Source organism: Trichechus manatus, unplaced genomic scaffold, assembly GCF_000243295.1.
Source record: "Trichechus manatus latirostris isolate Lorelei unplaced genomic scaffold, TriManLat1.0 scaffold00116, whole genome shotgun sequence".
NCBI classification, from domain to species: domain Eukaryota; kingdom Metazoa; phylum Chordata; class Mammalia; order Sirenia; family Trichechidae; genus Trichechus; species Trichechus manatus.
The window spans coordinates 1,883,485-1,911,360 of NW_004444052.1; the positions used below are offsets into that span (position 1 = coordinate 1,883,485).

The 27,876-nt window shown below is 43.3% G+C and overlaps 1 protein-coding gene across 1 annotated transcript in view; it reads left to right on the forward strand.

Moving 5' to 3' along the window:
• TRIO (trio Rho guanine nucleotide exchange factor) overlaps positions 1-27,876 on the forward strand; it is a 285,006-nt gene that overhangs the window by 220,665 nt on the left and 36,465 nt on the right. The window contains exons 33-38 of the mRNA XM_023738420.1: positions 10,674-10,966; positions 13,737-13,907; positions 16,562-16,657; positions 24,186-24,334; positions 25,759-25,825; positions 27,128-27,231. Coding sequence (XP_023594188.1) covers positions 10,674-10,966; positions 13,737-13,907; positions 16,562-16,657; positions 24,186-24,334; positions 25,759-25,825; positions 27,128-27,231 — 880 coding nt within the window. The remainder of the gene's footprint in view (positions 1-10,673; positions 10,967-13,736; positions 13,908-16,561; positions 16,658-24,185; positions 24,335-25,758; positions 25,826-27,127; positions 27,232-27,876) is intronic.

Here is a 27,876-nt window from a genome sequence, read left to right on the forward strand (position 1 = left end):
TATCCCTCATTCCATGTCCTCTTCTGAATCTGGCTTGAATTCTGGCAGTTCTTGTCAATGTACTGCTGCAACCATTTTTGAATTATCTTCAACAAAATTTTATTTGTATGTGATATTAATGATATTGTTCGATAATTTCCCCATTCTGTTGGATCACCTTTCTTTGGAATAGGCACATATATGGATCTCTTCCAGTCAGTTGTCCAGGTAGCTGTCTTCCAAATTTCTTGGCGTAGACAAGTGAGCACTTCTAGCATTGCATCCGTTTGTTGAAACATCTCAGTTGGTACTCCATCAGTTCTGGTCAGTTTAATTCAATTCCTGGAGACTTGTTGTTTGCTAATGCCTTCAGTGCAGCTGGGACTTTTTCCTTCAGTACCATCGGTTCTTGATCATATGATACCTCCTGATATGTTTGAACATTGACCAGTTCTTTTTTGGTACAGTGACTCTGTATAATCTTTCTATCTTCTTTTGATGCTTCCTGAATCGTTCAAGTTTTTGCCTATAGAATCCTTCAGTATTGCAATTTGAAGCATTCAATGTCTTCTTCAGTTCTTTCACCTTGAGAAATGCCGAGCAAGTTCTTCCCTTTTGATTTTCTAACTCCAGGTGTTTGCACATGTCATTATAATACTTTGCTTTATATTCTTGAGCTGCACTTCTGAAATCTTCTGTTCAGCTCATTTACTTTCTCATTTCTTCCATTTGCTTTAGCTACTCTGCATTCAAGAGCAAGTTTCATAGTCTCTTCTGACATCCATTTTGGTCTTTCTTTCTGTCCTGTGTTTTTAATGACCTTTTGCTTTCTTCATGTATGATTTCCTTCCTGTCATCTCACAACTCCTGTGGTCTTCAGTCATTAGTGTTCAGTGCGTCAAATCTATTCTTGAGATGATCTCTAAATTCAGGTGGGATATGCTCAAGATCATACTTTGACTCTCGTGGACTTGTTCTAATTTTCCTTAGCTTCAACTTGAACTTGCATATGATCAATTGATGGTCTGTTCCGCAGTCGACCCCTAGCTTGTTCTGACTGATGATATTGAGTTTCTCCCTTATCTCTTTCCACAGACGTAGGGATTTTTTTTTTTTTTTTAAGCTGAGGTATTTATCATTTTTCTCCATATTTTCTGTGCTCACTTCATTTTTTGAAAGCAAAATACAAAGTTCACATTTTTTATATTAAGGACCGATTCTGCATCAAATTGCAACATGTGTAAAATTAACTTTTATTATATTTTCTTGTCACACCTTTCAGTCTTTAGTCATTCCAAACCAAACCCTCAAGTCAGTACCTACTCATAGTGATGCTATAGGACAGGGTTGAACTGCCACATAAGGTTTCCAAGGCCGTAATATTTACGGAAGCATACCGCCACATCTTTCTCCCACGGAGTGACTGGTGGGTTGAAACCGCTGACCTTTCTTTTGGGAGCTGAGCACTTAACCACTGCGCCACCAGGGCTCCTTTCAGTCAGCGTCATCCCCCAAAGTAGTGCTCAGTGGCTGTGCACAGCCCCTGACATTTTTGAAGATGATTTCCTGCGCTAACATGCCGTTACCATGACAGTTACAGGCAGAGGAGCATAGGTGTGTGCAGAGAGGAGAATAACTCACCCGGGGAGACAGTGCCCAATGCAAGTCTGGTGTTTTCAACCCCTGATGTGTCTGCATTTGGCTGAGGAGCAAATTAAAAACCATTGGCCCTCAAAGACAGTAGATTAAATAACCTACATAAGAGCAAAACAACTGGCATGAAAAAGCAGAAGTTAGTCAAGGAAAGTTTTCAAATAGTCACAAGTACAGTATAGATTTAAATTTGGAAAATATTATCAAAATACTTGCTTTTGTATTGTGAGCCATCAAAAGTGTCACTATCCTCACTGGATAGTCAGTTTCCTCTTCGTTACCTGAAATTCCCCAACAGCTTCATCTCGTTCATCATCGTCTTAAATTAGCATCTCGAGCCTGTGGAGACAGTTATATTGACTGCATAAAACAAACAGAAGTTGCAGTCCCTAGGAGCTGCATCTGGAAAAATAATTTACAAATTAGTTCCTTTTTTTGTGTGATCTACAAGAGAATTTCTAGTGTATCATTTTTTTTTTTAATTTCAGTAAATGTGACCTTGATTCAAAAAGCGTGAAATTAATATCGAGTATTGAAAAGCACAGAGATACTCTCAATTTACTTAAAAAATTTTGCCTTAGAGTATTTGAACCAACCCAGTCAGCAGTCATAAGCTAACAACTTACTTGCTTTTTGCTTTATAAGTAAATTATGATTTTCACAAGTACATTATAGCCTTCCTGGTATGGTGGAAGAACTTCCTGAATAAAAATGTGGTCCACTGCATTGAATTCTCGATAAACAGAGGTCTGAGAAACTGCCGAAGGCCAGGTGCCCCTGATTAATCCAGGTCTGTCTTCACGTAGCCTGCTGGGATTATTTTAGACTTTAGAAGCAGCGACTCCAAAGTGTCTGTGAATTCTCTTTCTCTGTCATTAGTCTTTCTCTAATAAATAGCAATAACTGCCAAATAAACATCTCTGTAAGTCCTGACAAGTAGAACTTTAAATTACCACTTTACTTTGGAAGTGTGCCTCTGAGTTATGCTTATCTTGGTTAGAGAATTTATCAGGACGTCATCACTTTGTTTATTTGAGAAGTATTTTCGAACACCGACAGTGGACAATGGACAGTGCACACAGGTCACTATGAGTTGGCATCGACTCAGCGGCAACTGACTACAACAATGGACAGAAAGATGAGAATATCTTTCTTGAAAACTAACTAGCCGCAGCCGTTTTGGGGGGGTCTTTGGAGGAGACGTTATTTAATTCCAATGAACATGACCTTGATTCCAAAAGCAGGAAATTAAAATCCAGTATTAAAAAGTACAGAGGTAACGATCAAATTACTCAGAAAATTTGGAGGAGAATGTGAAATGTGAGACGTCCCTATTGGAAAGCCTCCCAGGGCTGAGTGTATGCTTCTGGGGGTGGTCTCGCCTGGTCAGACATGACAGGACCGTTAGCACTGGTCCCGGGGGTGCGCATGACTGACATCATGTGGTGGGAGGGGCGCCTGTCACAGCATATGTACAATGACGCAGTGAAGCCATATGACACCAGCACCCAAGCGAGCTGGCCGTCGCCGTCCACCTGTTCCTCCTCCTGCTGTTGGCCCAGGGTGCGTCCTTCCAACAGGCCATTACCCCCTTGCTGCTGCGCTTTATCCTTTTGCAATGTCCTTCCTTGCCTTTTGCAGTGTCATTTTCCATGCAAAAATGTAAGTATTGCTCCATATTTTTGCTAGCCTTTAAATTTACAAAGACCTTTCTCTGTGCATTTCGGCCCCTGTTAATCCTGCCAGCAGCCTGGTATGGCAGGAGCAATCGCTGTCATTTTACATGTTGGGAAACTGAAGCTAAAGAAGGTCCAGAACAGGACTTGTAAGATACCCCAACCAGCACTTGACAGAGGTGGGATCTGAACCCTGGCTCCACTGCCATTATGTGTCTGTTAGTCTGTAAACCACTCACTCATCATATATTAGACACCTGCGTGTGCCAGGCAGCTCTAGGCTCTAGAGTTATGGCGTAAACGGAGCTGCCAGAATCTCTGCCCTCCTGGAGCTCGTCTTTTGTTGAGATTATGGAATGGGGAAGCGCATCAACTGTGGTGAAGGGTTTTCATATTCAGGAGCTGGAGTTTTTCAGTTGGTTTACTCCCATACCGTGTGATCCAATTTTACTCTATTGTTAGGTGCCAGCGAGTCAATTCCTACTCATAGCAACCCCACATGACAGAGTAGAACTGTCCCATAGGGTTTCCTAGGCTGTAATCTTTACGGGCAGATCGCTAGGTCTTTTCTCCTGCAGAGCTGCTGGTATGTTCGAACTGCAGACCTTTTGGTTATAGCAGTCGAGCGCTTAACCATTGTGCCACCAGGACTCCTCAGTTTTACTCTAGAACACTTACAGACGTCGTTAAGTCTTTTGACCATTGTGAAGATGAGGAGAGGGCTAAAATGAAGGGGGATTCTTCTAGGTCTGAAACTAACAGGATACAGTCATTTCTTTTTTCTTAAATTTCAAAAAAAAAAAGAAAAAGTGTTTCATTCATCACAGATGTCCCAGGCTTACAGACTGGGAATGGAAGGAGATTTCTCTTCTCCCAGCAGTGGGTACGTGTGCTGTGTGTTCGCTTGGTGGCTGTCTTTCCTGTGGGGGCTGAGGGTCAGGGCCCCTGCTTCCCCCCACCCCTTTTTTTTAGCTTTCGTTCTGTCTCTTTTTAAAGAAGAAATCTAGCGTGGACTTTGTGTGAACTCTGACTTGAGCAAAGAAGCCATCTATGTGGAATTTTTTTTTCCTCTCCAAAACAAGAGAAGATCAGCTTTAATTGAATTTCTCCCATGGGGCTTCAAGCAGATCACAAACAGCTTTTTCCTGTACATACTGGGGCATCTTGTTAAATGACTGTCAGGTGCTGATTGTGTCTGTTTATGCTTGAGCTTGCTTTGGCCTGTTAATTAAGGGACAACTTGTTTAAAAAGATACATAGAAGCAGAATGAAATCATTCCTCTAGGTTGCTTCATTCATGCCTCGTAATCTACAGGTGGGATGTCCTAGACATCAGTCTAGGCCTGCAGTTACGAAAATGATTAAGAACATGAAAATGTCCTAAGATTGATTGTTGTGAATATACTAAAAACCACTGAATTATATACTTCAAACGGGTGAATTGTATGATGTGTGAATTACGTATTTCAGTAAAGCCAATATATTTTTTTTTTAATTATTAGGACACACCACTGAGTCATAATAGTTGACTTACATGATCAGCTAGCATGCTTAGGCCGGGAGAAGTGTAACAGGGCCCAGAGCCTATGACTGAGCCTATGATGAGCGTGTGTGCTCATCATTCCTTCAGCCTGTATTTACTCTTCTCCACAGACATGCCAGGCATCCTGCAGGTGACTGGGCGTGTAGTTGTGGACAAAACAGGCATGGTCCCTGCACGCAGGAAGCTCGGGGCCTAGTGTTATGGTCACTTTCTGTACGGACATGCAGGGTTTCATAACACAGTTACCGCCTGGGGAAATGCTGCGGCCACAGGGGTCTGTCTTCTGAGGATTGCTCTTGCTGTTGGACTGAGCCATCCTATGCCAACCCTGAGCAGAAAGGTTAGGTCTCAAACGAGAAGAGGAGTCCCTGGACGGCGAAGTCGGTTAAGCACTTGATACTAACCAAAACGTTGGTGGTTCAAACCCACCCAGAGAATGCCGCAGAAGAAAGGCCTGGTGATCTGCTTCCAGTAGGTCAGCTTTCAAAACCCTATGAAGCAGTTCTACACGTGTGGGGTCACCGTGAGTCAGAATCAACTCGACGGCAACTGGTTTGGTGTTGGTGCTTTCAGAGGAGAAGGCCACGCTTAGAGAAGAGGGATACGCCCTGAGAAGTGTCTCCATCTGGTTGGTGGACACTTGGGCCACACTTGCAAACACAACACATCACAGCCACCAGGCACTTGACTGGGGGAGGTCAGCTGTGTGCAGACCAGTGATTTGAGATCCTCCAGAGACCTGAGAACTCTAAAGCTCTGTTCGTTGCTTTCTTTATGTCCAGTTTGAGCCCGGTAACAGTGGAGATCGTAACTCTACTGAGATACTGTTGGGACATGTGATTTCAGTTAAAATGTGCAACAGAGCAGTTGGTCTAGAGGGCAAAGGCTGTTCTTCAATGGCTCAAGTAACAGCAGGTTTCATTCCCTTAATGACTGTGCTAAGTTTAAATAAGTTTTAAGCTTTTTAAGCTGCAGATTTATGCATTATGTCACAACCCAGCAAAGAGCACAGAAACAGGCCATTGATTTAGGCAAAAAGAGTTTCTATATGAAAAGAAATACCTAATTTGTTGTATTTTCAAGAGTGTTAGGTAACATGAATTGAGCATCATCATTAAAGACAAAAGTGCACAGACCAGGTGTCATTTATCTATTTCACTTTTATTTTTGGTTATTTTTTTCATTGCTAGTCACCAAACACAGTGGCTAATGTATCAGATTTGCACTAGACAAAATGTCTGCTAATTTTAGAGAGGGATAGATGGCTGGGTGGATGGATGGATAGCTGCTGTTGCGTTGACTCTGACTCATGGCAACCTCCTGTACAAGAGAATGAAATATGGCCTGGTTCTACTTCATCCGCATGATCGCTGGCATGATTAAGTCCATTGTTGCAGCTCTTGTGGCAATCCATCCCACCAAGGGTTTCCCATACCGGATCTCTACTTCACCAAACACAAAGTCCTCCTCCAGCAATTGATCCCTTCTGATGACGTATCCAAAGTGAGTCAGACAATGATCTGTTGCATTCCATAGGGTTTTCATCGGCTAATTTTCGGAAGCAGATTGTTAGGCCTTTCTTACTAGTCTGTCCCAGTCTGGAAGCTCCACTGAAACCTGTCCATCATGGGTGACCCTGCTGGTATTTGAAATACCAGTGACATAGCTTCCAGCATAACAGTGCCATGTAAGCCACCACAGTACAGCAAACTGACAAGTGGTGGATTTTAGAGGTAGATGGGGAAATTTTCCCTGTATATTATCAGACTTCTGAAAATAAATTTTTTTCAAGGTAAAATAAAAAGTTCAACAAAGTTCCAGTCTTCGTTTGTAATTGCAACTTGCTGCTAGCATTTTTCTAAGCTCTGATTATTCTGGCACAGTGAAATACTGTCACTTAAGTAATTTGATTAATGGAACTCAGGTAGAGAACTGCTTGTTCCCTTCAGAATAGCAGAGCCACAGATGCCTACGCGTTCCATCTGTGACCCTGGCGAGCCCTGACCTTGAGCACCCTGCTTCCGTCCTGCCCATCGGAGGAACGGTTAGGCCACTGCCGGGTTTTAACACCTGACTTGCCAGCTAAGAAGGAAATCTCTTTTGAACCTACTTCCCAAAGTGCAGAGACCCAAATCCTGTGCAGCTGAGCTCACAGAGAGAAGCAAGGAAGTAATGTCTCTAGTTTCTTCTTCTGAAATCACTTTACAGCAAGCAGATCCTTTCCCAGGCAAAGCTAAAACGCCCTGTGCATTATCCTTGTAAAGCCAGCTGGGTCCTCCAAAGCGTTGGTATTTGACTGCAGTTCATTCTCTCGCGCTTCCAAAGGCCCGTTGGGTCTGCTGAGCAGTGGGGCGGTCTTCATAGTGCAGGGAGATTGCCCAGGTCCCTGCCCACAACCCACTCTCTCTCTTCTCCATAACCTCACACGTTTAGGTTGGATAAGGAGACTCAGAATTCCTGATAGGCATCCTTTTTTCACTTAGGGTCTTCTTCTATGCTTCATTGCTCCCATTCCAAATTCCTCCAGATTCTCACTTTCAGGCCCAAAGACATATGTGTCGTTGATTTTGTAGACTTAGGTGGTGTAAGTATCCTGCTTATGAGTGTTAAGACCTGCACTCAGTTTAGATTTATTCTGAGCGAGCCCTGGTCTTTTCCCTGCCCCTTCAGTTCCCACAAGCATGCCACAGCTCCGTTAGTGAGTCCCCGTCACATCCGAGCCCATCTGTTCCCAACCCCTACCTGCTGCCACCGTCATAATTCCTCCTCTCTGCGGTTATATATGTCAAAGAAATGACTGTCCTTAAAATACGGGCTGTGAATCAGCTTGCTCCCTTCCTTCAGCTGGTGATTTCTGATATTTCCATTCAGTACTTAATGATTGCCTCCTGTATGCCAGGAATCATGTGAGGCCCTAGGAGGACATCATGAACCGAGGCAGACAAAGCCCCTGACCTCGTGGAGCTTAGGTTCCATAATCTAGTGCACGGATTCCTCAGGCCCAGCTCATTCAGACTAGTTCAGTGCCACCTCTTCCATGAAGCCTTCCTTGATGCCTCTCTCGGTTTCCTCGTCAGCGTCACACAGGGTTTGTGCCTCTCTTATGCCATGTGTCACATTCCTGCAGGTGTGGCAACTGTGTGATCCCAGGAAACACTATGTGGTGGGTCCCCCAAGTGAAGAGACTAGATTTTTCTTTTCTGTCCCAGTGGCAAGCACAGGGCATGGCTCCAAGCCATGGCCAGTAAATGACTGTGAATATGTCACCTGTTGTGCCCAGCACAGGGTCTTGACAATAGTGGGGGCTTAAAAAAAAAAAAAAAAAAGTGAATAAATTGTCACGGGGCATGTGAATAAGCCAAACCTTCCTCCTCTCTTTGTCCTTTCTGTCATTACTATACCAAGAATCCCTGAAGTTCGGGACCACGTCTGCCTCGCCCGCCTTTGAGCCTAAATCAGCACCTGAGAGAGTTCCCAGGTGGTATTAACTGCATGAACACTTTAACAATTTCATCCTTCTGTACCTCTTCTGGACGGTACCTCAGGAAGAGTGAGGCTTATGTTTGTCAGTATGCAAACGTTTTAATAGCTCTCAATCCTGGTGGCATAGTGATTAAGAGCTACAGCTGCTAACCAAAACGTTGGCAGTTCAAATCCAGCAGGCGCTCCTTGGGAACTCTGTGAGGTAGTTCTACTCGTCGTATAGAGTTGCTATGAGTCAGAATTGACTCAAGGGCAACGGTTGCCCCCCCACCCAGGTCTTATATACGTACATGGGAGGGAGGTTATTATTCTAAACCAGAATGCAATATTGATTCATTTTTAATCAAAGTCTGCCTCTGAGAAACTAGATTTTTAAGAATGAGTGACCCTGCTTAAAATGTATCATCTGTTTATGGAAGATTATACCCTTTAGTGATCCATGGGCTGGGCCAAGGAAGGAACGGACAGCAATTAGACGGGTGGTATCCACTGTCTAGTCCAAGCGTCTGGAACATTAGTGGGAGATGGGTGTTGACTCTCTATACACATAATCGCAGGATTGGGAGGAATTAACTCTCTTGCTTTTCAACTGCTGCACGCAATTGTCTCCAGTGCTACAGAAGTAAATACAGCTAATACAGGTGTCTGTCTAAAGGACTATTTCCAAGGATTGATTTTGATTTACTTTTAAAAGACTGTAAAAGATTTAAGAAATTAACAAGCACAGCGAATGATTTTACTCTTCTCCATCATCCCATTTTCTAAAGTATTTTATTCCATTTAATTGTGGTAGAGCCAGCATCAAGGGCTCAGGAGGGGCCAGGCAGGGTCCGAGGTCCCTGGTCTTTAGTTTGTGAAGTAACACCTCAGCACAGGTCTGTGGATTTGTTGAGCGCTGTTACCTGAATTTTTTGGTTCCATTTTTTTTCTCTTGAGAAATCATTAGCCCAGGCTTGACTGGGTTTAATTTTTGAGGTGCAGTGACAGGGTTCATTTGGACGTATTTTCTGTAGAGAATTTTGGTTATTTGCGGAGGACTCCCATCTCCTCACATTCCTTTTTAAAACGTGTTGCTAGGAGAAAAGTGGGGTACAGAACTCAAATTCTGGTTAAAAAACTAGACTTAATGGTTTGACTGAGACTGGAGGGACCCTGAAAGACATGGTGCCTGGACTGTATTAGCCCGAAACTAAACCATTCCCGAGGCCAACTCTTCAGGCAAAGATTAGACTGGACTATGGGACATGAAATGATACTCATGAGGAGTGTGCTTCTTAGCTCAAGTAGATACATGAGACTAAATGGGCAGCTCCTGCCCAGAGGCGAGATGAGAAGGTAGAGAGGGTCAGGAGCTGGTTGAAGGGACATGGGAAATCCAGGGTGGAAAGGAGTGTGCTGTCACAGTATAGGGAGAGCAACTAGGGTCACAAAGCAATGTATATATAAATTTTCATATGAGAGACTAACTTGAACTGTAAACTTTCACTTGAAGCACCACAATTAAAATAAAAAGTATGTTGCTATATTTTCAGTTATTGCTGGCATTTACTCCATCATGTGAAGTGACTTTGCTGAGGCTGATGGTGAGGATGCTGTATGTTTGTATGGTTCAAGGGAGTCTAGCTGTGACCAGTGGGTCAGGGGCTTGATCTCCCAGCAAGCCCTGAGCTTTACTCTTTCCACAGCCACAGACTTCATTCTTGACATTGAATGAAGCAACCATCCAAATGTGTGCTGCTTGTCACAAAGTCTGACCAAGTCAAATCTACCCAAAGTTATACCTTTACATATAAAAGTACATACTTGTACTTTTATTTACTGATGGTGAGTCAAACTAATATACTGATCTGACAGGATTCATTTGTGATAAGTATGTCAATTGATGGAGCTTAAAAATTTTTTAATTTCCTTTAAATTCTTCTTGCTTTGTATTAGCTCATCAAGAAAATGCATGAACATGATTTAAAATTCTGTCTTGCAATGCCTTTGTGATGTTTTGCATAATGGTGACATTTTAAGTCTGTGTGAGAATGGTACAGGTCTTCAGGATCGGTGATGTGGGTGTTTTTGGAGGGAGGTACATCTTGAGAAAGGTCACCTGTAGCAGCACTCAAGTCTGGTAAACATTGAGAGAGAGTACGTGTGTGTGGTGGTCCCTTATATTTGCACCTTGGTGGTGAATCCAGTCAGCAAAGCTCTCAGCAGTCTGTCCACACCCCACACACCGCTGGGCGGTACTAAAGCATCTGGAAAAATGGTGCCCGGAAAGCGTGGGCTTCCACACTGTAAGGATTTCTGTGATGTTCAGTAAAACTTCTGTTTTTTTCTCATCCTGACAGACTCGCTCTCCGTCTCCAGTAACGATGCCAGTCCACCTGCATCCGTAGCGTCTCTTCAGCCCCATATGATTGGGGCCCAAAGCTCACCCGGCCCCAAGCGTCCAGGGAACACCCTGAGGAAGTGGCTGACAAGCCCCGTGCGGCGCCTCAGCAGTGGCAAGGCTGACGGGCACGTGAAGAAGCTGGCCCACAAACACAAGAAGAGCAGGGAGGTCCGCAAGAGTGTCGATGCGGGCTCTCAGAAAGACTCAGACGACAGCGCGGCCACGCCCCAGGACGAGACCATTGAAGAGGTGAGGGTCTGTGTGGGCTTAACTATGGCTGGTTTAAATTGTGCAAGGCCAAACACTAGACCCCACGTTTTCTCTCTCTCTGTTTTTTTAAGTTTAGGAATTAGTCACTTGTCTCGTGACTAAAGGAATCCCTGGGTGGTGCAAACAGTTAAAGCACTTGACTACTAGCTGAAAGATTGGCGGTTCAAACCCACCCAGAGGACCCTCAGAAGACAGGCCTGGCAGTCTGCTTGAAAACCCTCTGGAGCCATTGTACTCTGTATACACAGGGTCATCATGAGTCAGAATCGACTTGGTGGCAATTAACAACATAGATAAACTAATTTGGTCCTGTTTTCGTCTTTATCAGTTGCCATGGAGTCTGCTCTGACTCCTGATGATCCCGTGTGTGTCAGAGTAGAACTGTGCTCCATGAGGTTTTTCAAAGGCTGATTTTTCAGAAGTAGATCACCAGGCCTTTCTTCCAAGGCACCTCTGGGTGGACTCAAACCCCCATCCTTTCTGTTAGCAGCCGAGTGTGTTAATAACCATGTGCCCACCCAGGGACTCCCTCCTACTTTTAGCTTAGTTTTAATTGCATGTTTTTCTACACGTACCTGGAAATTGTAAGAGTCAGGTATGCCCATTAAGTTCTCCGCTAAGCGGACTGTTAGACTCAGTGGGAACAAGACATGAAATAGTTGCTCCTATGTAAGCATGGGAGAGACCACCCATGGCTTCTCATACAGAAATAGACGACCTCGAGCTTTTCTTCTGAGGCGGGGCCAGCCCCATGCCTCCTCTAGAAGGAAGTGGATGCTGAGCTACTGCAGCCCTGCTCTCCTTCACTTCTACCACGTAGGCAAGGCCAGCGGGTACCGCTTAGTGTTGCAAAAGATTAAGAAGTCCCTGAGTTAGCACTAAAACGCCTTGGAAGGATTTGAAGAATGTTTGCATCCTCCTATTTATTTATTTTCCCTCACTATCTACACTTATATCTTACCCTGAGTAGAAAATATCTAATTTACTTTGCTAGCCCAGTAGTACCCACTACCACCACCCAATGCCATCAAGTCAATTCCGACTTGTAATGACCCCATGGGGTTTCCAAGACCTGTAAAAATGGTGTGGGGGTCGTGTCTGATCTCCTCTGACTTCACAAGGGGGAAGGAGAATCGAGATCAATAGCCCAAGGCTGATTCCTATGAGACAGGGGTCAGACATGCCTCCTCTCTCTGCCATCTTTACCGATTCTGACACCAACCGTCCCTCCCACGGCAGGCTTCTGCTTGTCTGCTAGGTTCAATAATTCATTGCAGTGGCCACACAGAACTCACAGACCATACTCACCATTATGGGGTTTATTAGGGAAGTAACAGGTTACAATTCAGGCTCAGGAACACTCAAGGATAGTTCTTTAATCAGGGCAGCCTCTTCTCAGCCGTGCTCGCAGACAAGCCTCTCCCTGATCCTTAGTCTCTGCCCAAAGGCACTCTGCTTTCTTACTCTGTGGGCCGGGAAGCCCACCATGCCATCTCCTGCGGGTCTCTCCTGCCGGTCTCTCCTTCCTTGGTGGTGGGGGTCTCTTCTCTCTCCTGCCTCTGAGGTGGCTCATTTCAAGCCCAGCAGGATGGCACAACTGACCAGTCCCCTTGGTGGACCGCAGGTACCACATCTGCACAGTCGTGCACAATCATTTAAGTGGGAGTTGTAAGACCATGGCTAGAAAGGTCTTCTAACACAAAAGCAACCTTTCACACCTCACTGTAAATCTTTATGGAAGCAGACTGCCATATCTTTCTCCCATGGAGCCACTGGTAGTTTTGAACCAGCAACATTTTGGTTAGCAGTCAATCATTTTAAACGCTGGAATATTCCCACGTCACCAAAGATAAACCTAGGTAAGTCTGCCAAAACCAAAAACCAAACCCGTTGCCATTGAGTCGATTCTGACTCATAGCAGGAGTTTTTAAAATGTCCATTTGTTCAGAGGGGCTTTAAGCTCTGCCGGAAGAACAGTGATGCCCTCATGATCCACAGGTGGGCCTTTCGGCATGGGCCTATCAGTGAGATGCCCTGGGGATTTCTAGCTTGGACTCCCCAAGTCCCTCCCAGACTTGAAAAAGAAAAAAGCAGAGAGGGAAGAGAGAAGATTTGTATCATTTCGTTTCTTTTGCAGATTTGTGTTTTCCGCTGGTTTTATTCCTGAGCATATTTTTGTCATTGGCTGTCAATTGGTACATGTTCATTACGTGTTCATGGATCCATTTTATAAATCTGTCTTCTTAGTAGAAACAAAACTGAAATTCTTTTTCTAAAAGCAGGAAAGGAGGAAAATGAATGTGATACTTAATTCAGATTCTTAAAATGCATTTTAGATTATAGTTTTTTTTATACCCTCATTTCATTATTTCAGTAAATTTTACTCTGAACAAAGTACCAGAAATAAAAGGAGCTAGCCCAGACGAATGGAACTGACGTGAGAGTTATGGTTCCCAGTTTTGAACCTTTGTAGTTGGCTGGTTGAAGATGAACTGTGCTCAGAGCCAGACAGATCCTGTCGGCAGTCCCTTCAAAAGCCACGCTCACTGGCTTCTCTCATGCAAGTTGGCAAGCAAGACAGTTGGATAGAAGGCTGGGAATGAAAAGTCACATTTGTTCCCATCTTCCGTCCTCTCAGTTGCTGCCCTTGCTGCACTTTCCCGGTTAACCCCGTGGAGCTCAGTGTCCGGGAACCGGCGTTGACGGTCGTGGCCTAGAATGTAACACGCACGTACTGGTTTGGTTTCAGAGGGGCCGGAACGAGGGCCTCAGCAGCGGCACCCTCTCCAAGTCCTCCTCCTCCGGGATGCAGAGCTGTGGAGAAGAGGAAGGGGAGGAGGGGGCCGATGCCGTGCCTCTGCCCCCACCCATGGCCATTCAGCAGCACAGCCTCCTCCAGCCGGACTCGCAGGATGACAAGGTAAAGGGGGGCAGGGCTCCCTGGGGGTCTGAGCTGCGCACCCGCCTCCTTGCAGGAGCGTGAGCCTCCCGTGGTTCTGGAAAAGACGCCGAGGAGACACGGTGCTTTTCCAAGCTGACTCAGCCGCTCTTCACCCCACTGTGTAAATAACGAAGTCCATTTGGGATAAACAGTGCCCTGCGTGCAGTTTCTCACGCGTGTGTGGCCGTATCAATAGGCCCACGCATTCTAATGATCCTTCAGTAATGGTTACTTTCAAAGTGATTTTGATTTTCCTCCATGCATTGACAAGAATCCCTGAGAGAACAGTCAGAGAAATCATAGGCCGTCTGCAATTGAGACACTGGACCAACACACTAGGCCTCTCGTTCTCTCTGTGGGCCATTTTGGCACGTAGGTTTTGTTTTCAGATGAGATTATATTGCCGCCCGTTTGCTTTCCCAGCACGTCAGACGTGAGTCTGCAGGATCAGCGTGCATACTGGAGTGCAGGGATAGTTATAAAAGTATAGGGGTGAGTCGTGAGCCATGAATCTTCTCTTTAAATGTTTGCAGAGGCTTCAAGCCAAAGAAATCAGTTTATCTCTTGAGCCCTTTCATAGCCTAAAACGATCTCAAACATCCCAATTGCAGAACCCTGAAAACAAAATTGCAAAAAGGAAGCCTGCTCAATGTAGCTTGCCCTCCCTATCTAACAGTCTGGCCCCACTGTGCTCCTCAAAATTGTCAGATGTTGAAACCATGCTAGGAAGTCATTACTGGTGATTTTGCTTTTGTCTTGGTTTGGTTTTTGGCAATAACTAAGTTTTCTGAATAAAACAGATGTTTTCCACATTTTCCCCCTCCTTTCTTCCCTTTTTTTTTTTTTCTTCCCCTTCCCCTCTTCTCCTCATCAGTGATACTAAAGTGGGCACTTGCTGGGTTGCCTGTGTTTTGCTGACCCAGAATCTTCTGCACTCCAGTAACTGACCACTGTGAGCCCAGCAATAGCAGCTGTGTTACGTCTAACATTAGATTTATCCAAAATCAGATGTTCCTCAGCCCCTTCTTTGTAGAACTCTGTCTCCTCCCCCCTTTTTAGCACTCAGGCCAGCCTACGGGAGTGCAGGTCGGAGAAGGGTGGCTGCAAGTGAAGGACTTGGTTAGGTGGTTGTGTGCTGTTGCGGGGGTGGACAGGAAGGGAGGCCCCTAGGTGAGAAAGGACCTGGTCCCCGTGTCCAGAGAGTGACTGGCCGGACACCCGGGCCATGCTCTTTTTCTGACAACTCCTAAACTATTTAGGCAGAACATTCTAAGCTATACCTTTCTTAAAAGGAAGGAGCAGAAATGCTTGAATCTGGGTGGCTCTCCATCAGCGAGGTGGGAGGCCGCGTTGACGTATTCACCAAATAAGAGCGTGGTTTTCTCCGTTTAAGAGTGAGCCGCACTGTCGTCTTCTGTTCGCCAGACTCATGAGTGGGTTGTTGTGTTACCTCATCGAGTATTACTATAGCAGTTCTTCATTTAAAAAAAAAAATCTGTAGTGATATTCCCAGACGGTGTATTACCTTGTGACTAATTTTTTGTTCTGTTCTGTTTTCTCTTTTTGTTAACTTTTCACTGCAGCCTTACATTGATTTGTGTTCCGTGTCTGTTTTGGCTCAATTTCCTTACCTTGCCATTTGACTTTTTCTTCCCCCCCCTTTTATTTTCTTCCCTCCATATTCCAAGCTTCATTAGAGCATACCCACGTTTGTTTTGCGAAGTGCACATTCTGACCCACACATGTGAAAGCCCCATGGTACATGTATGAATCCGTGTGTCTCACATGGCAACTGCACCGTTAGGACAGCTCACCTGTGTCGCATGTGTCCCGGCTGTCCTTAATATGACGCAAGGTTCATATTACGCCCTCTTCCAGTTTTCAGTTAATCCACAGCGCAAGTAATCTGCAAACGCACCGTTTGCCAATTACTGAGACTGGACTTGAGTAGCCCCTCCCCCAGCCCCCGTTCTGTCGACCCCTTTACACCCTCTATTCTAGCCATAAATGGCATCTGGTAGCTTGTGAGGCTGCAGATCTTCTGTACTCTGCACTAATCTTGGGGAAATGGATGGCACAGAAAATGGTGAGCTTGTCCCCCCTCTGCTCCCTGACTCCTTCCCTTCCCTTTCTTTTTTCTTTGGTTCTTTTCTCAACCCCAGAAACACAGTTAAGCCATTTTTATTACGCTGTTTCTGTTCCTGATTATTTAAGGATTCACTCATTAGACCTTAAGTCTTTCATTATTCCGGTGATCAGACTCTGTTTATCTTTTCTTTTTTTTTTCTCCTTAACCAATAGCCTGGCCAGCATTGCAAAAGTTACAGCTAGAATATTCCCTGCCCAGTCACCTCTTTGAAAAACCTTACGATGTTACATGACCGCGGATTGAAAACAGACTTAGTCTGCTTTCCACGTGTATCCCAGAGCAGGTCTTATTTAATGTTTCCTGTCAGAATATTGTAAATTAAAAAGGATGGCTTTAAATAAATGCAAACAAAGACAAACCTGTGGTCTTTTTGTCTGGAATTACTTTTAAAACGAGATCGAGCATGCAGAGCTTGTATTGTCTGTCCAGTTACTAATGCGAGGCATCCCCCTCCCCCTTGTCTCTTTCTGAACTTCTTCCTTAGGCCTCTTCTCGGTTGTTAGTCCGCCCCACCAGCTCCGAAACGCCGAGTGCCGCCGAGCTTGTCAGTGCAATCGAGGAACTCGTGAAAAGCAAGATGGTAAGGCTTCCCAGAGAAAGTCTGAGATGCGGAAGCTGCTCTCCTGTGCTACTCGATATTGATGTGCCCTTGTCTGTGTCGTGCGCGGGTCTGTGGAATGTGGCTGGGGCAAGCTGACCGAAGTCCTGCCTACCGTAGCAGATGTGGCCAGTTCTAGTCTTGTCTGATGATGGGCCAGGGTCAGTACCCACAGATAGGTCTCCAGTTTCCTTTTGCTGCCTCTGGTATCTTTCCTTTGGGTTTATAATCAACGAGAGAGAAAAGATTTGTGTCACTGTAGAAGGACTTCGTTTTCTTAGTGACCTCTGTATTGCCACTTGGTCAACTTGAACTCATTTGATAAAAGCTCCTAAACTTAGAGTTGGTTCTTTGAAGTTAGACAGGCACAGGTGCTTCTGACTGAATCAAATCAGTTAATTTCTCAGTGTTCCTTCACTTTTCCTAACTGAAATGGAAAACCGCTAATGGTAACAACTTTTTAGAATTGTGTATCCTGCAACCCTTGTAAAGGTATTTAACATCTTTTAAGCCACCCCCTCCTCAAAGTAAAAGCCTTCAGCCTCTCCCACCAAGCCGTTTTCTAGAGGTGACTACCGTGAGCAATTCGACATGTTTCCTGCCAGACATTTTCTGTGCATGCACTTATGGTGTGTGTACATGTGTGCTTTTTCTTTCAAAATGGCTTCATTCCATTTGTAAGATTTTAAAACTTAATATAGCTTGAAGATCTTCCCGCATCAGTATATTCAAATGTACCTCCTTCCTTTTATTAGCTGTATAAAATTCTATTATATGAATGCAGTAATAATAATATAATAATAATACCACCACCAGATGTTATTCTAAGTGCTAAGCTGATGTTAATTTATATACTTCCAAAACAGGCCGAAGAGGTAAAACTGTTACCCCATTTTACAGATAAGGAAACGAAGGCACACGTAGTTTAACAACCTGACCAGCTCTCAGTAGCAGAGCCATTATTATACTATAATTTATTTAAATAACTCCCTAATGATTTATATTTGTTTCCAGTTTTTCACTACTGTAAACATCCATGTTCATTACATGTGTGCAATTGTATCTACAGGTTATATCCCTACAACTGAAACTGCTAGATCAAAGAGTATACTTCTTTAAAGTTTGGGATTTATGTTCCCTCAGTTAGTATTAACTAGGTAGCTGATATGTGATTCCCATTTCTTCTCCCACCCATAAACAGGTTCCAATGAAACTGGTGGCCTAGGTCAAGGGGAATTATGTAAAGAGAACTCAGACCAGTGCATGTCACCTGCCAGACCCAGGAATTTCTCGCTGTGTTCTGGAAAGGATGTGATGGGCTTTGAATTAGATGGGGAGATTGCTAGGACTTGATAGGTGACCCAAGAACGCAGACTCCACTGATAAAGACTTTGGAATTATTCCAATGTGAACCAAGTTACAGCCACATTCCTGTTTCTGAGAGACGAGTCTGTTAACAAAAGTTGTCTAACTTGTATTTACTGACTCTTCGAGCACTTTTAAACACCTTAAAAAAGCCATTTATACACATCAATTATGTGATCACTAAAATTATTCTTACCCAATAACTGAAATAGTTTTCCCAAGAAATTTTGTGAGGCAGCACTTTGTTAACCTGCTAGTCATTATTCCACAAGTATTTAAATTGCATTTTATTTTAAGTGGGCTATTTTTCATTAGTTCAGGCAGACTTCCCCCAAATGGTGAGGAGGTCTTTGACATGGTCCCTTTCAACTTTTACTGGCTTATTCCCCCTTTTCAGTTCTAAGGACTGAAACTTCATCAGTTCAAACTAAATTATTTCTACTCACATTATGTCTTTTAAGCCAACAGGCAGAAAGCTGTTGGCATAGTAGAAAGAACATAGGTTTTGGAGTTTCAGAGACTTGAGTTCAGAATCTCCTACTTCCAGTTGAGTTACACTGGGCAAGTGTTTTAGCCTCTCTGAGTCTGCGTCTTCCAGCTGTACATTAAGGTTAAAAGTATAGTTTGTTAAGCCCCTAACAAGGTTCCATCCGTGTGGAAGTTTACTAATGCCTCCCCTCCTGTTTGGAGAGCCATATTTATACGATGGACTCATCCCCTCTTCACTCCGCCATGTAATGTAGTTTGGAATCTGTCTTCTTCTGGTTCAAGAGAACATAACCAGTGCATTGATATCCTGTCACTAACCCTGTGATGTCCATAGGAACTTCTTTTTCTTCGTAAAAATTGGTCACTTTAGTGTCCTTCAGCTTGTCCTGTTCCTGGTGACCCTGAGTTCCTCCCTTGTGTCTTGCCATGTACCATAGACCCTTAGCCGTCACTTTTGTTTTCTCGTGGGTGATCTCAGGCTACAGCACCTTCATAATTAGATTTGAACTCTGAATTGCTTACCCATCAGAAGCTGTATATTAATTCATTGGATTGAGGAGGAGAGGGAAGAAGATGTTTACCACCTGGTACATTAAAGCCACACTGACACCTCTCCCCTGGGGCTCTCCTCTCCCCGCCTCCACATTCTTGATCCAGCTAGCTGTTTTAAAGGCCGTGCATCTTCCCTGAGCATTGGTAATAGGTGATAGTAGACTCTACAGCCACCGTGACTGTTTGAACTTGACTTTGGGATTTTCTTCTCTTTTTTGATTTAAAAGTAAAGGAGATACGAGAAAGAATGAAAATACATGAATCAAACATCTTAACTGAAGATGTTAAAAGAACAACAAATAAACCAAAGGAAAGCAGAAGGAAGGAATTCATGTAGATAAAGAGATTAATGAGTTGAAACAGAAAAACAGTGAAATAATAAATAAAACAAAAAAATTGCTCTTTGAGGAAGAAAAAAATAGACATTAGATAACCTTCTCAAGAAAATAGAAAGCTTAGAACTGAATAACAAAAATACAACCTAATTAAAACATGGGCAAAGGACTTAAATAGACATTTCTCCAAAGAAGATACATAAATGGCCAGCAAGCACATGAAGAGATGTCATTAGGGAAATGCAAATCAAACCCACAATGAGATACTACCTCACACCCACTAGGACAGCTATTAAAAAAATAAAATAACTAGTGCTGGTAGGGTGTGGAGAAATTGGAGCCCTCACCCGTTGTTTAGGAGAATGTAAAACAGTGCAACAGCTGTGGAAAGTTTGGTGATTCCTCAGAAAGTTAAACATAGAATTACCACATGACCCAGCAATTGAAAACAGATGCTCAAACAAAAATTTGTGTAAGAATGTGCATAGCAGCCCTGTATAACCCGTGTCCATCAGCTGATGAATGGATGGACAAAATGTGGTATATGCATACAATGGAATATTATTCAGCCATAAAAAGGAACAAAGTTGGGGACCATCCTTTCAGGGGACATCTAGGTCAATTGGCATAACAGAGCTTATTAAGAAAATGTTCCACATCCTACTTTGGTGACTGGCGTCTGGGGTCTTAAAAGCTTGCAGGCGGCCATCTAAGATGCATCAATTGGCCCCAACCAGCTGGAGTAAAGGAGAATGAAGAACACCAAAGACACAAGGAAAGTAGTAACCCAAGAGACAGAAAGGGCCACATAAACCAGAGACTTCATCAGCCTGAGACCAAAAGAATTAGATGGTGCCTGGCTACCACCAATGACCATCCTGACAGGGAACACAACAGAGAATCCCGGATGCAGCAGGAGGAAGGTGGGGTGCAGAACTCAAATTCTAGTAAGAAGACCAGACTAAATGGTCTCAGACTAGAGGAACCCCGGAAAGCATGGCCCCTGGATTCTTTGTCCGCCCAGAACTAAAACAATTCCCGAGGCCAACTCTTCAGACAGGGATTAGACTGGACTGTGGGACATAAAGTGATACTCGTGAGGATTGTGTCTCTTAGCTCAAGTAGGTACAAGAGACTAAACGGGCAGCTTCTGTCCGGAGGTGAGATGGGAGGGCAGAGAGGGTTAGGAGCTGGTTGAATGGACATGGAGAATCAGGGGTGGAAAGGAGGAGTGTGCTGTCACAGTATGGGGAGAGCAATTAGAGTCACATAACAAGGTATATATAAATTTTTGTATGCGAGACTAACTTGAAATGTAAACATTTAAACTACAGCAGTAAAAAAGGGAACAAAGTACTGATACATGCTATAACATAGGTTAACCTTGAAAACAGTATGCTAAGTGAAAGAAGTTAGACACGAAAGGCTGCACATTGTATAATTCCATTTACAGGTAGTCCTTGACTTAGAATGCATATTCAAGTTACCACGAACCACACTTAAAACCATCCATTTCGTTTTTGTTTTACATTTTATCGTTAGTAATATGTTGCAACGCATAATTTGCTGAGGTTGTCATGCTCAGATGTTCACTTGCAGATGTTCAGTTTTATGGTTTACTTTTCAAAACACTGCTGGATACTGATAATAAAAGGCATTAGTAATGAAAGCTAAAAAAAAAAAAAAAATGGATGGTTGTTTAAGTGTGGTTTGTCGTAACTCAAATATGTCATAAGTCCGGGACTACCTGTAATGAAAAAAAAAAAAAAAAAAAAAGACCGAGGCATTCGACTTACATCACAACTGACTTACAACAGAGTCATTGGAACAGAACCCCATCGTAAGCAAATTGACAGAGACAGAAAGCAGATTAGTATTTACCAGGGGCTGGATGAATGAGGTAACGAGGAGTAACTGCTAAATGAGTAGGGGTTTCCTTCTGGGGAGATGAAAGTATTTTGGAACTACATAGGGGTAGTGGTTGTACAACAGCTGCCACTGAGTTGTACACTTTAACAAAGTAAAACGGCTGCATCAGGGATTAGAGTATGATTGATTCATAGCAAAATATAGACTTGTAGCTTTCCGGTAACCTCCAGGTCCCATGTCTACTGTACAACACTAACTGACGGCCAAAACAATGGCCCAAAGGAAAAAGCACTGTGGATTCAGTTACTCAAACCACAAGGTTTTTTTGTACCATGCATATTTTATATTCTTATTCAGTAAAAATGGATGTACTCTATATGGCAGACACAGCTTTATATACTATTAATCGGAATATGTAATTAGCAGGAATGCAGCTGCCCCAGAAAATACGTAAAGATAGTTTAAAAATGGGAATATTATACAAATGGAATTGTTCAGAGGAAAAAAAATAGAAAGGAAACACAAATTCGTAAAATAAGAAATTATAAGGGCAATAAACTGAGGAAATTCAAACAGTCATGACCCATTACTTTCTTCAACTCTTTGAAAATAAATTTAAAAATTTGGATGAAATGGATAGCTTCCTAAGAAAATACAAATTCATCAAAACCACAGCAACCACAGATCTGTCGGTGAAGGCTTGTTTGTTGCTGGGATGTTGAACAGGTTTCAGTGGAGCTTCCAAACTAAGACAGAGTAGGAACAGAGGCCTAGCAATCTGCTTCTGAAAATGAGCCAATATAAACCCTGCGGAGCACAGCCGATCATGGGGATGGTGCAGGTCCAGGAAGCGTTTTGTTTCACTCCATTTCATTGCATATGAGATTGCCATGAGTTGTGGGCCAACTCAGTGGCAGCTAACAACAAACTTAGGAGAAATAGAATATCTCTGTGGTCATATTTTCATATAAGAAACAGAAAGTTACCAAAGACCTACCCTTTTGGTTAAGAAACAACCAAATTCAGAGGGTATCACAAATCATCCATCCAAAGCTGTGAAGTCCCAGTAATTCCGATTCCGCGTTAGCTTTGTCCTGGCGATGGCCTTTTTTGCCGCACATCGTTTGTATAAAAGGCAAATGGGCAGCGTCGAGATAGCAAACGTCAGAAATGTGATGAGAACGTACAACCATGACTGCCTCCTCGTCAGGGCGCCCACACCTTCTGGCTGCCCACCTTGGTCCAGCCAGACCAGTCACATTAAGATGCATGAGATCCAAACAGCCATCACATCAGTTGTAGCTCACAGGTCCTCACAGACACCAGTGAATCCATGGCTTCACCTCCATGCGCTCTCCTGGAGCCTTTCTTTTCCTTTTTCTCACTGTTTAAGTGAATAGGATTTAATCTAATGAACTTCAGCTTTGTCCCTGCAAGTCTAGACAGACTACAACACAAAGCATTCTCCCTTCATCCTCCCAGACATCGATTCCCCTGTCAGAGCCACATGGTCTGACAACATGACTCAAACTCTGCTACTTACAGTAAAATATTTGTTTCCAGTAAAGGTCAATGTCTGTTTGTTTAAAATAGGGCTATTTTTGAATCGAACTTTCTCCAACTTAATGTGCTGTTTGTCATAAATGAGAGTAGCAGGCGGTACATTTTTCCAGTTCTGTGGGTTTTCTTCAGCAAGACTGAATTGCTTAGTCAGAAGGACAGGTTCAGTCCCTCACCGTTAGGGGGTAAAATAGGACAGGTATTTGATTTTTCAATTTGATACGAAGTATTAAGTGGACTTAAATTTGAGGCTTGAATTTGAAATGAAGTCTTAAGTGAACTTTACAGTTTGTATTGTGTTTTTTGTCCAAAGAAAAGTCACATTTTTCCAATTCAGTCAGTAAGTACCTTTTGATTATCAGTCTGTGTCCAGCAGTACTATGAAAATTTTGAAAGGATTGTGAGCTCCTTCCCCTAGGAGCTTTGTGGATCCAGGTCAGGAAACAGAAATAGTATGTACCAATTAGAAGGTAATCAAGCCTTGTCACCTTGTTGCTCCACAGAGAGTAGTAATCAGTATTCAGTTCACAGATCTGTTGAATTCCTGCAAAGCTTTATGGTGGGTTCTCTAGAGGATACGACAGTGAAAACAATCACCTGCAGAAACTGAAATCCAGTGGGGAGAGAGGTTTTGGATAAGTGATAGGTGCAAGCATGATGATGTCTGCCCATGGAAGGGATAGAAGGATGTTTCAAGTGTCACAAGGCGAAAATTAGTTTGAGCTGGGCGACCTGTGTGCGCTGAAGTATGACAGTGGGCTTCATGAAGTGCTTGTGGCTTCATGGATAATCAAGGAACAAACTAAGTTTGTTTAAGCTAAAATACAGACTGCTGGTAGTGTTGCTGTATAACCCGTCAACGAGGAATGTTGGCACCTGAGTACCGGGAAGGTGACCTGATCAAGGAGATTCCACACACTTCTGAAATGGTCACGCTTTCATTTGGCAGGAATACAACTCACAAGAAAATTGCTAGATTTCAAATACGTGATTTTTAAACTGCAAATTATATCCAGACATGGGTGCAGTGCACTGATGTAAGCAACTTGTATTATTTCTAATTATTTGGTACGAAAGAACAGAATCCATTAATGTGGATAAATTCATTATCCTTTTCATTCTAACTTTCCCTCCTTATCCAGCTGCTCTTAGTTTTTCTCTTAATTGTGGGGTTTTTGTGTGTGTGTGTAGTGAAATACTGTGTAATTTCACAAACATGGATTTCATGATTTAAGGGCATTTTCTTTGTATTTTCTGACTCGTGAGATTTTCTCGTCCTGTCTCGGGCCCGTCACAGGCTGTGGGCAGCGAGCAATGCTGACAGCCTCCTTCTCTTCCAGGCGCTGGAGGACCGTCCCAGCTCGCTGCTCGTCGACCAGGGAGACAGTAGCAGCCCCTCCTTCAACCCCTCCGACAACTCCCTTCTCTCCTCCTCCTCGCCCATTGATGAGATGGAAGAGAGGAAATCCAGCTCTCTAAAGAGACGGCAGTAAGACAGAAATGTTTTCATTGTCGTTGTTTGGTGCACCCTCCTGTCTTTGTCACCTTTAAGAGTGAGACTGAGATTCCGCTCTGATTGGTACCATGGGGGAGAGGCAGGGACCCTTGCTGAGTAACTGTGTGCTCACACGCATGTGCCTGTGTGTGCACGTGTGTGCATGTATACGACGAGTATGGGCCCGCACGTGTGTGTGCATGTTTGAAAAGCACTCAGGATCTGCAAAGAGCTCCGTAAGCCATAGCTGCGGTTTTCATTGTTTTGTTTGTATATCATACTATATTTCTAAATAAGCATGGTAGAAGGCAAGTGTATCTTCTACCACTGCTGGTGAGAAGCTGCTGTGCTTTCTATTGTGTGCATAGTTGTGAAGGAAAAAGAAGGCAACATAAAATTAGATACAGCCCCGAAAACGTGAACATTTTCCAAATATACCTTAGTTGTAGTGTTCTTCAGTTCCAGCAAAGCAGCTGATGGTGAAAAAAGAGTTCTGAAAAGTATAACAGAGGGTTCAAGCTTGCCTTTGGAGACGGGTAAAGACTTTGCAAGCTTTGTGAGGACAGAGACTATGTTTTATTTGGTGCTGTATCCATGGTGCTAGAGTGATGCTGAGGAGCCCTGGTGGCACAACGGTTGAGTGCTCGGCTGCTAACTGAAAGGTCGGCGGCTCTAACCCATCCAGCAGCTCTGAAGGAGAAAGATCTGGTGATCTGCTCCCCTAAAGATTACAGCCTAGAAGACCCTATGGGACGTTTCTACTGTGTCATTTGGGGTCGCTATGAGTCAAAAACGACTTGGCGGCATCTAACAACAGAATGATGCTAGGCACATAGTAGGTGCCCTATCTGTGTCGAGTAAATGGACGACCCGCCAACCAACCAGCTTTTTCAGGCCGATTGAGTTTGTTTCCTCTACTGATTAAGTGGTTGTCTTCTAATGGCTGAGTAGCCTTACGTGGTCACTGAACCTTGCAAAATATAAGCTTTTCTGAGTGATGCCATCAGACCCAAGGCTTTAAATATCTGAGGTAAAAGGCTTTCTTCTATGTCCAGTGGAGCTTCAAATGACTAAATTGTTTTTTTATTAAAAAAAAAAAAAATGCTTCCTTTAATGTCCTACCTTTATGGCAAAGTTAGGCCTAAGCTTCTTTTGTTGTCTGTGCATCGGACCCAAGTCTGGCGGGATGAACACCCACTGATGGCGCTTGTGTGCATGTCTCTGTGTGCCTGGTGACTCCGCAGTTCTCGTGGGCCACCTGCTGAACCTGTGAGTGGTGTAGGGCCCCATCCTGCAAGTCTGATATGTTAATATTCAGTCCCAACACGGACCTGTCCTGGCAGAAGCAAAAGTACAAGAGAATTCATTTAGAAATCAAAAAGAGTTTGGGTTGTAAACATCATTTTCTCTCTTTCCAGCTATGTTTTGCAAGAATTAGTGGAGACAGAGCGTGACTATGTACGGGACCTTGGCTACGTGGTTGAGGTATATATTTCCAGAGATTTAATAACCTTATAACGGCCTCAAGAGTTGTCCAAAGAGGTGGTGTTAGGGACCGTTTAACACTGATACCTTCTCGAAAGCTTTAAAAACATTTGAGCAAAATAAAATAAGCAACTCATAAGGCTTTTCTGAAAAATAGCATTAGTCTATTATCTAAACAATTTGTATTCTAGTACATACTTCTTTTTTGCACAGTGCATCTCTATGTGATCAGTTTCTGTGTACAATTAAGTTTTTAAATTATGGTAGCCAACCATTGTATTTATTCTGTCAGAGTCTTGTCTTTAACTACTTTGTAGACTGAGTTTCACCACAAAACTGAGAACATTTTGGTTGAAAAGAGTCGGTGTGGCGCAGAGCTTGGCCTGGGGCTACACCAGGTCATTTGCTCAGAGTTTTGCACAGAATGAATGTGTCACCATTTAGATTGATCAAAAGTCGCTAAGTGCTCTGTAGCCAGAGCAAAACGGCTGCCTTTGGTATTGGATCGGTACCCTCTCTAGGATTATCCCTGCCTTTTAGGTCAAGTTATAACCATATCAATAAGCTCAACCCGTTGAAAAGCCATTTTTATCCTATAAAATGTCATCGTTTATTCTTTCAGCTTTGCAAATATGTACAGTAAAATTGTTTTTAGGTGCACATTCCATTAAAAGTAATGGCTAATACTGTTAATCATATAACATAAAAGAATTACGTGCCTGATTTATCTGCAGTCGTTAACATTAAAATAAGTAACCTGAATATTTAAGAGGTTCTTATACAAGCCAAATTCCATCTGAGCTAAATAGAAGTTTAAACCACATTTTAGCAACTTGTTTAATCAATCATTGTTAAAACTTCAGTTTATTTAAAACAAAAAAAGTTAATTCCTTATTTAACAGGTTATGTAAATAATCTGAAATGGGAAGAAAAAATCTGTTTGAGATAAATACTGAGAACAGAGGAAATATGTTCCTGACCAAATATGTAATATTTACAAGCTGATAAGAGGATTTACTTTATGAAGCCACTTGCATTTATTGAAACCTCGTCAGTTCTTGAGAAGAATTCTGCTCTTTGGGTGCTCAACAGTGCAGGGAGAGGAAATTGCAGCATTCACTGTAGTAGCAGTGAACTTCAAGTGCCAGTTAGGACACTTTCCATGTAGAATCTTTGTCTATTTCTAAATAAAAGAACTGGTTACAAGACAGTGACTATTTTGTCCTTTGGACTATTAAACAGTAAGCAACTACTTGGTTCAAACATGCAATGAAATAAACTCAGTTGAATATCCAATTACAGGGCTACATGGCACTTATGAAAGAAGATGGTGTTCCCGATGACATGAAAGGAAAAGACAAGATTGTGTTTGGCAACATCCATCAGATTTACGACTGGCACAGAGAGTACGTACAGTACATAGCGTGCTTAACGGTGTACACAGCACAGACACTTGCCGTACTATATCATGTCAGGCGATGACAAAGGATGTTGGATTCATCTCACTGATTCCCTGTGTGGCCTCATGCAGGTGGCTGGTACAAAGGAAATGCTGGCCTAGCGGGAAGTTTTGTTAAGTCGTGGCGTGGGACAGAGGTCCCGCCTCTTCTTGCTGGCCCATGCAGAGAGGTCCCGAGCCAGACTGCTGGGTTCACAGCCTGGTCCTGACCTGCAGCTGCTGGCTTCACCTCTCTTTGCCTCCATTCTCCATCCACACAGTGTGGATCCAGAATATCACCCAGAGGTTTTGTGAAGAGTGACCAAGTGAATACATGTATTGAGTAAGCCTCAATAAATGTTTATAATTAACATTAGAATTATAGCTACCCTCTGATTAAACACAAGTTACTGTTAGAGGAATTTGAAGATAGATTCTTTTCTCCTCCTCTATTTTCATGGGAAAAGGAGATGTGATTTTGCATGAACTATCAGATTTGGTCCCCATGCATTGGCCACACCATCCAGGAGACCCGTGGCGGGGGCTGTGCCTCAGCTGCCAGAGTCTGTCATCACACATCCAGTCCTGATGTGGTGCCTTGCTCTTAATTTTA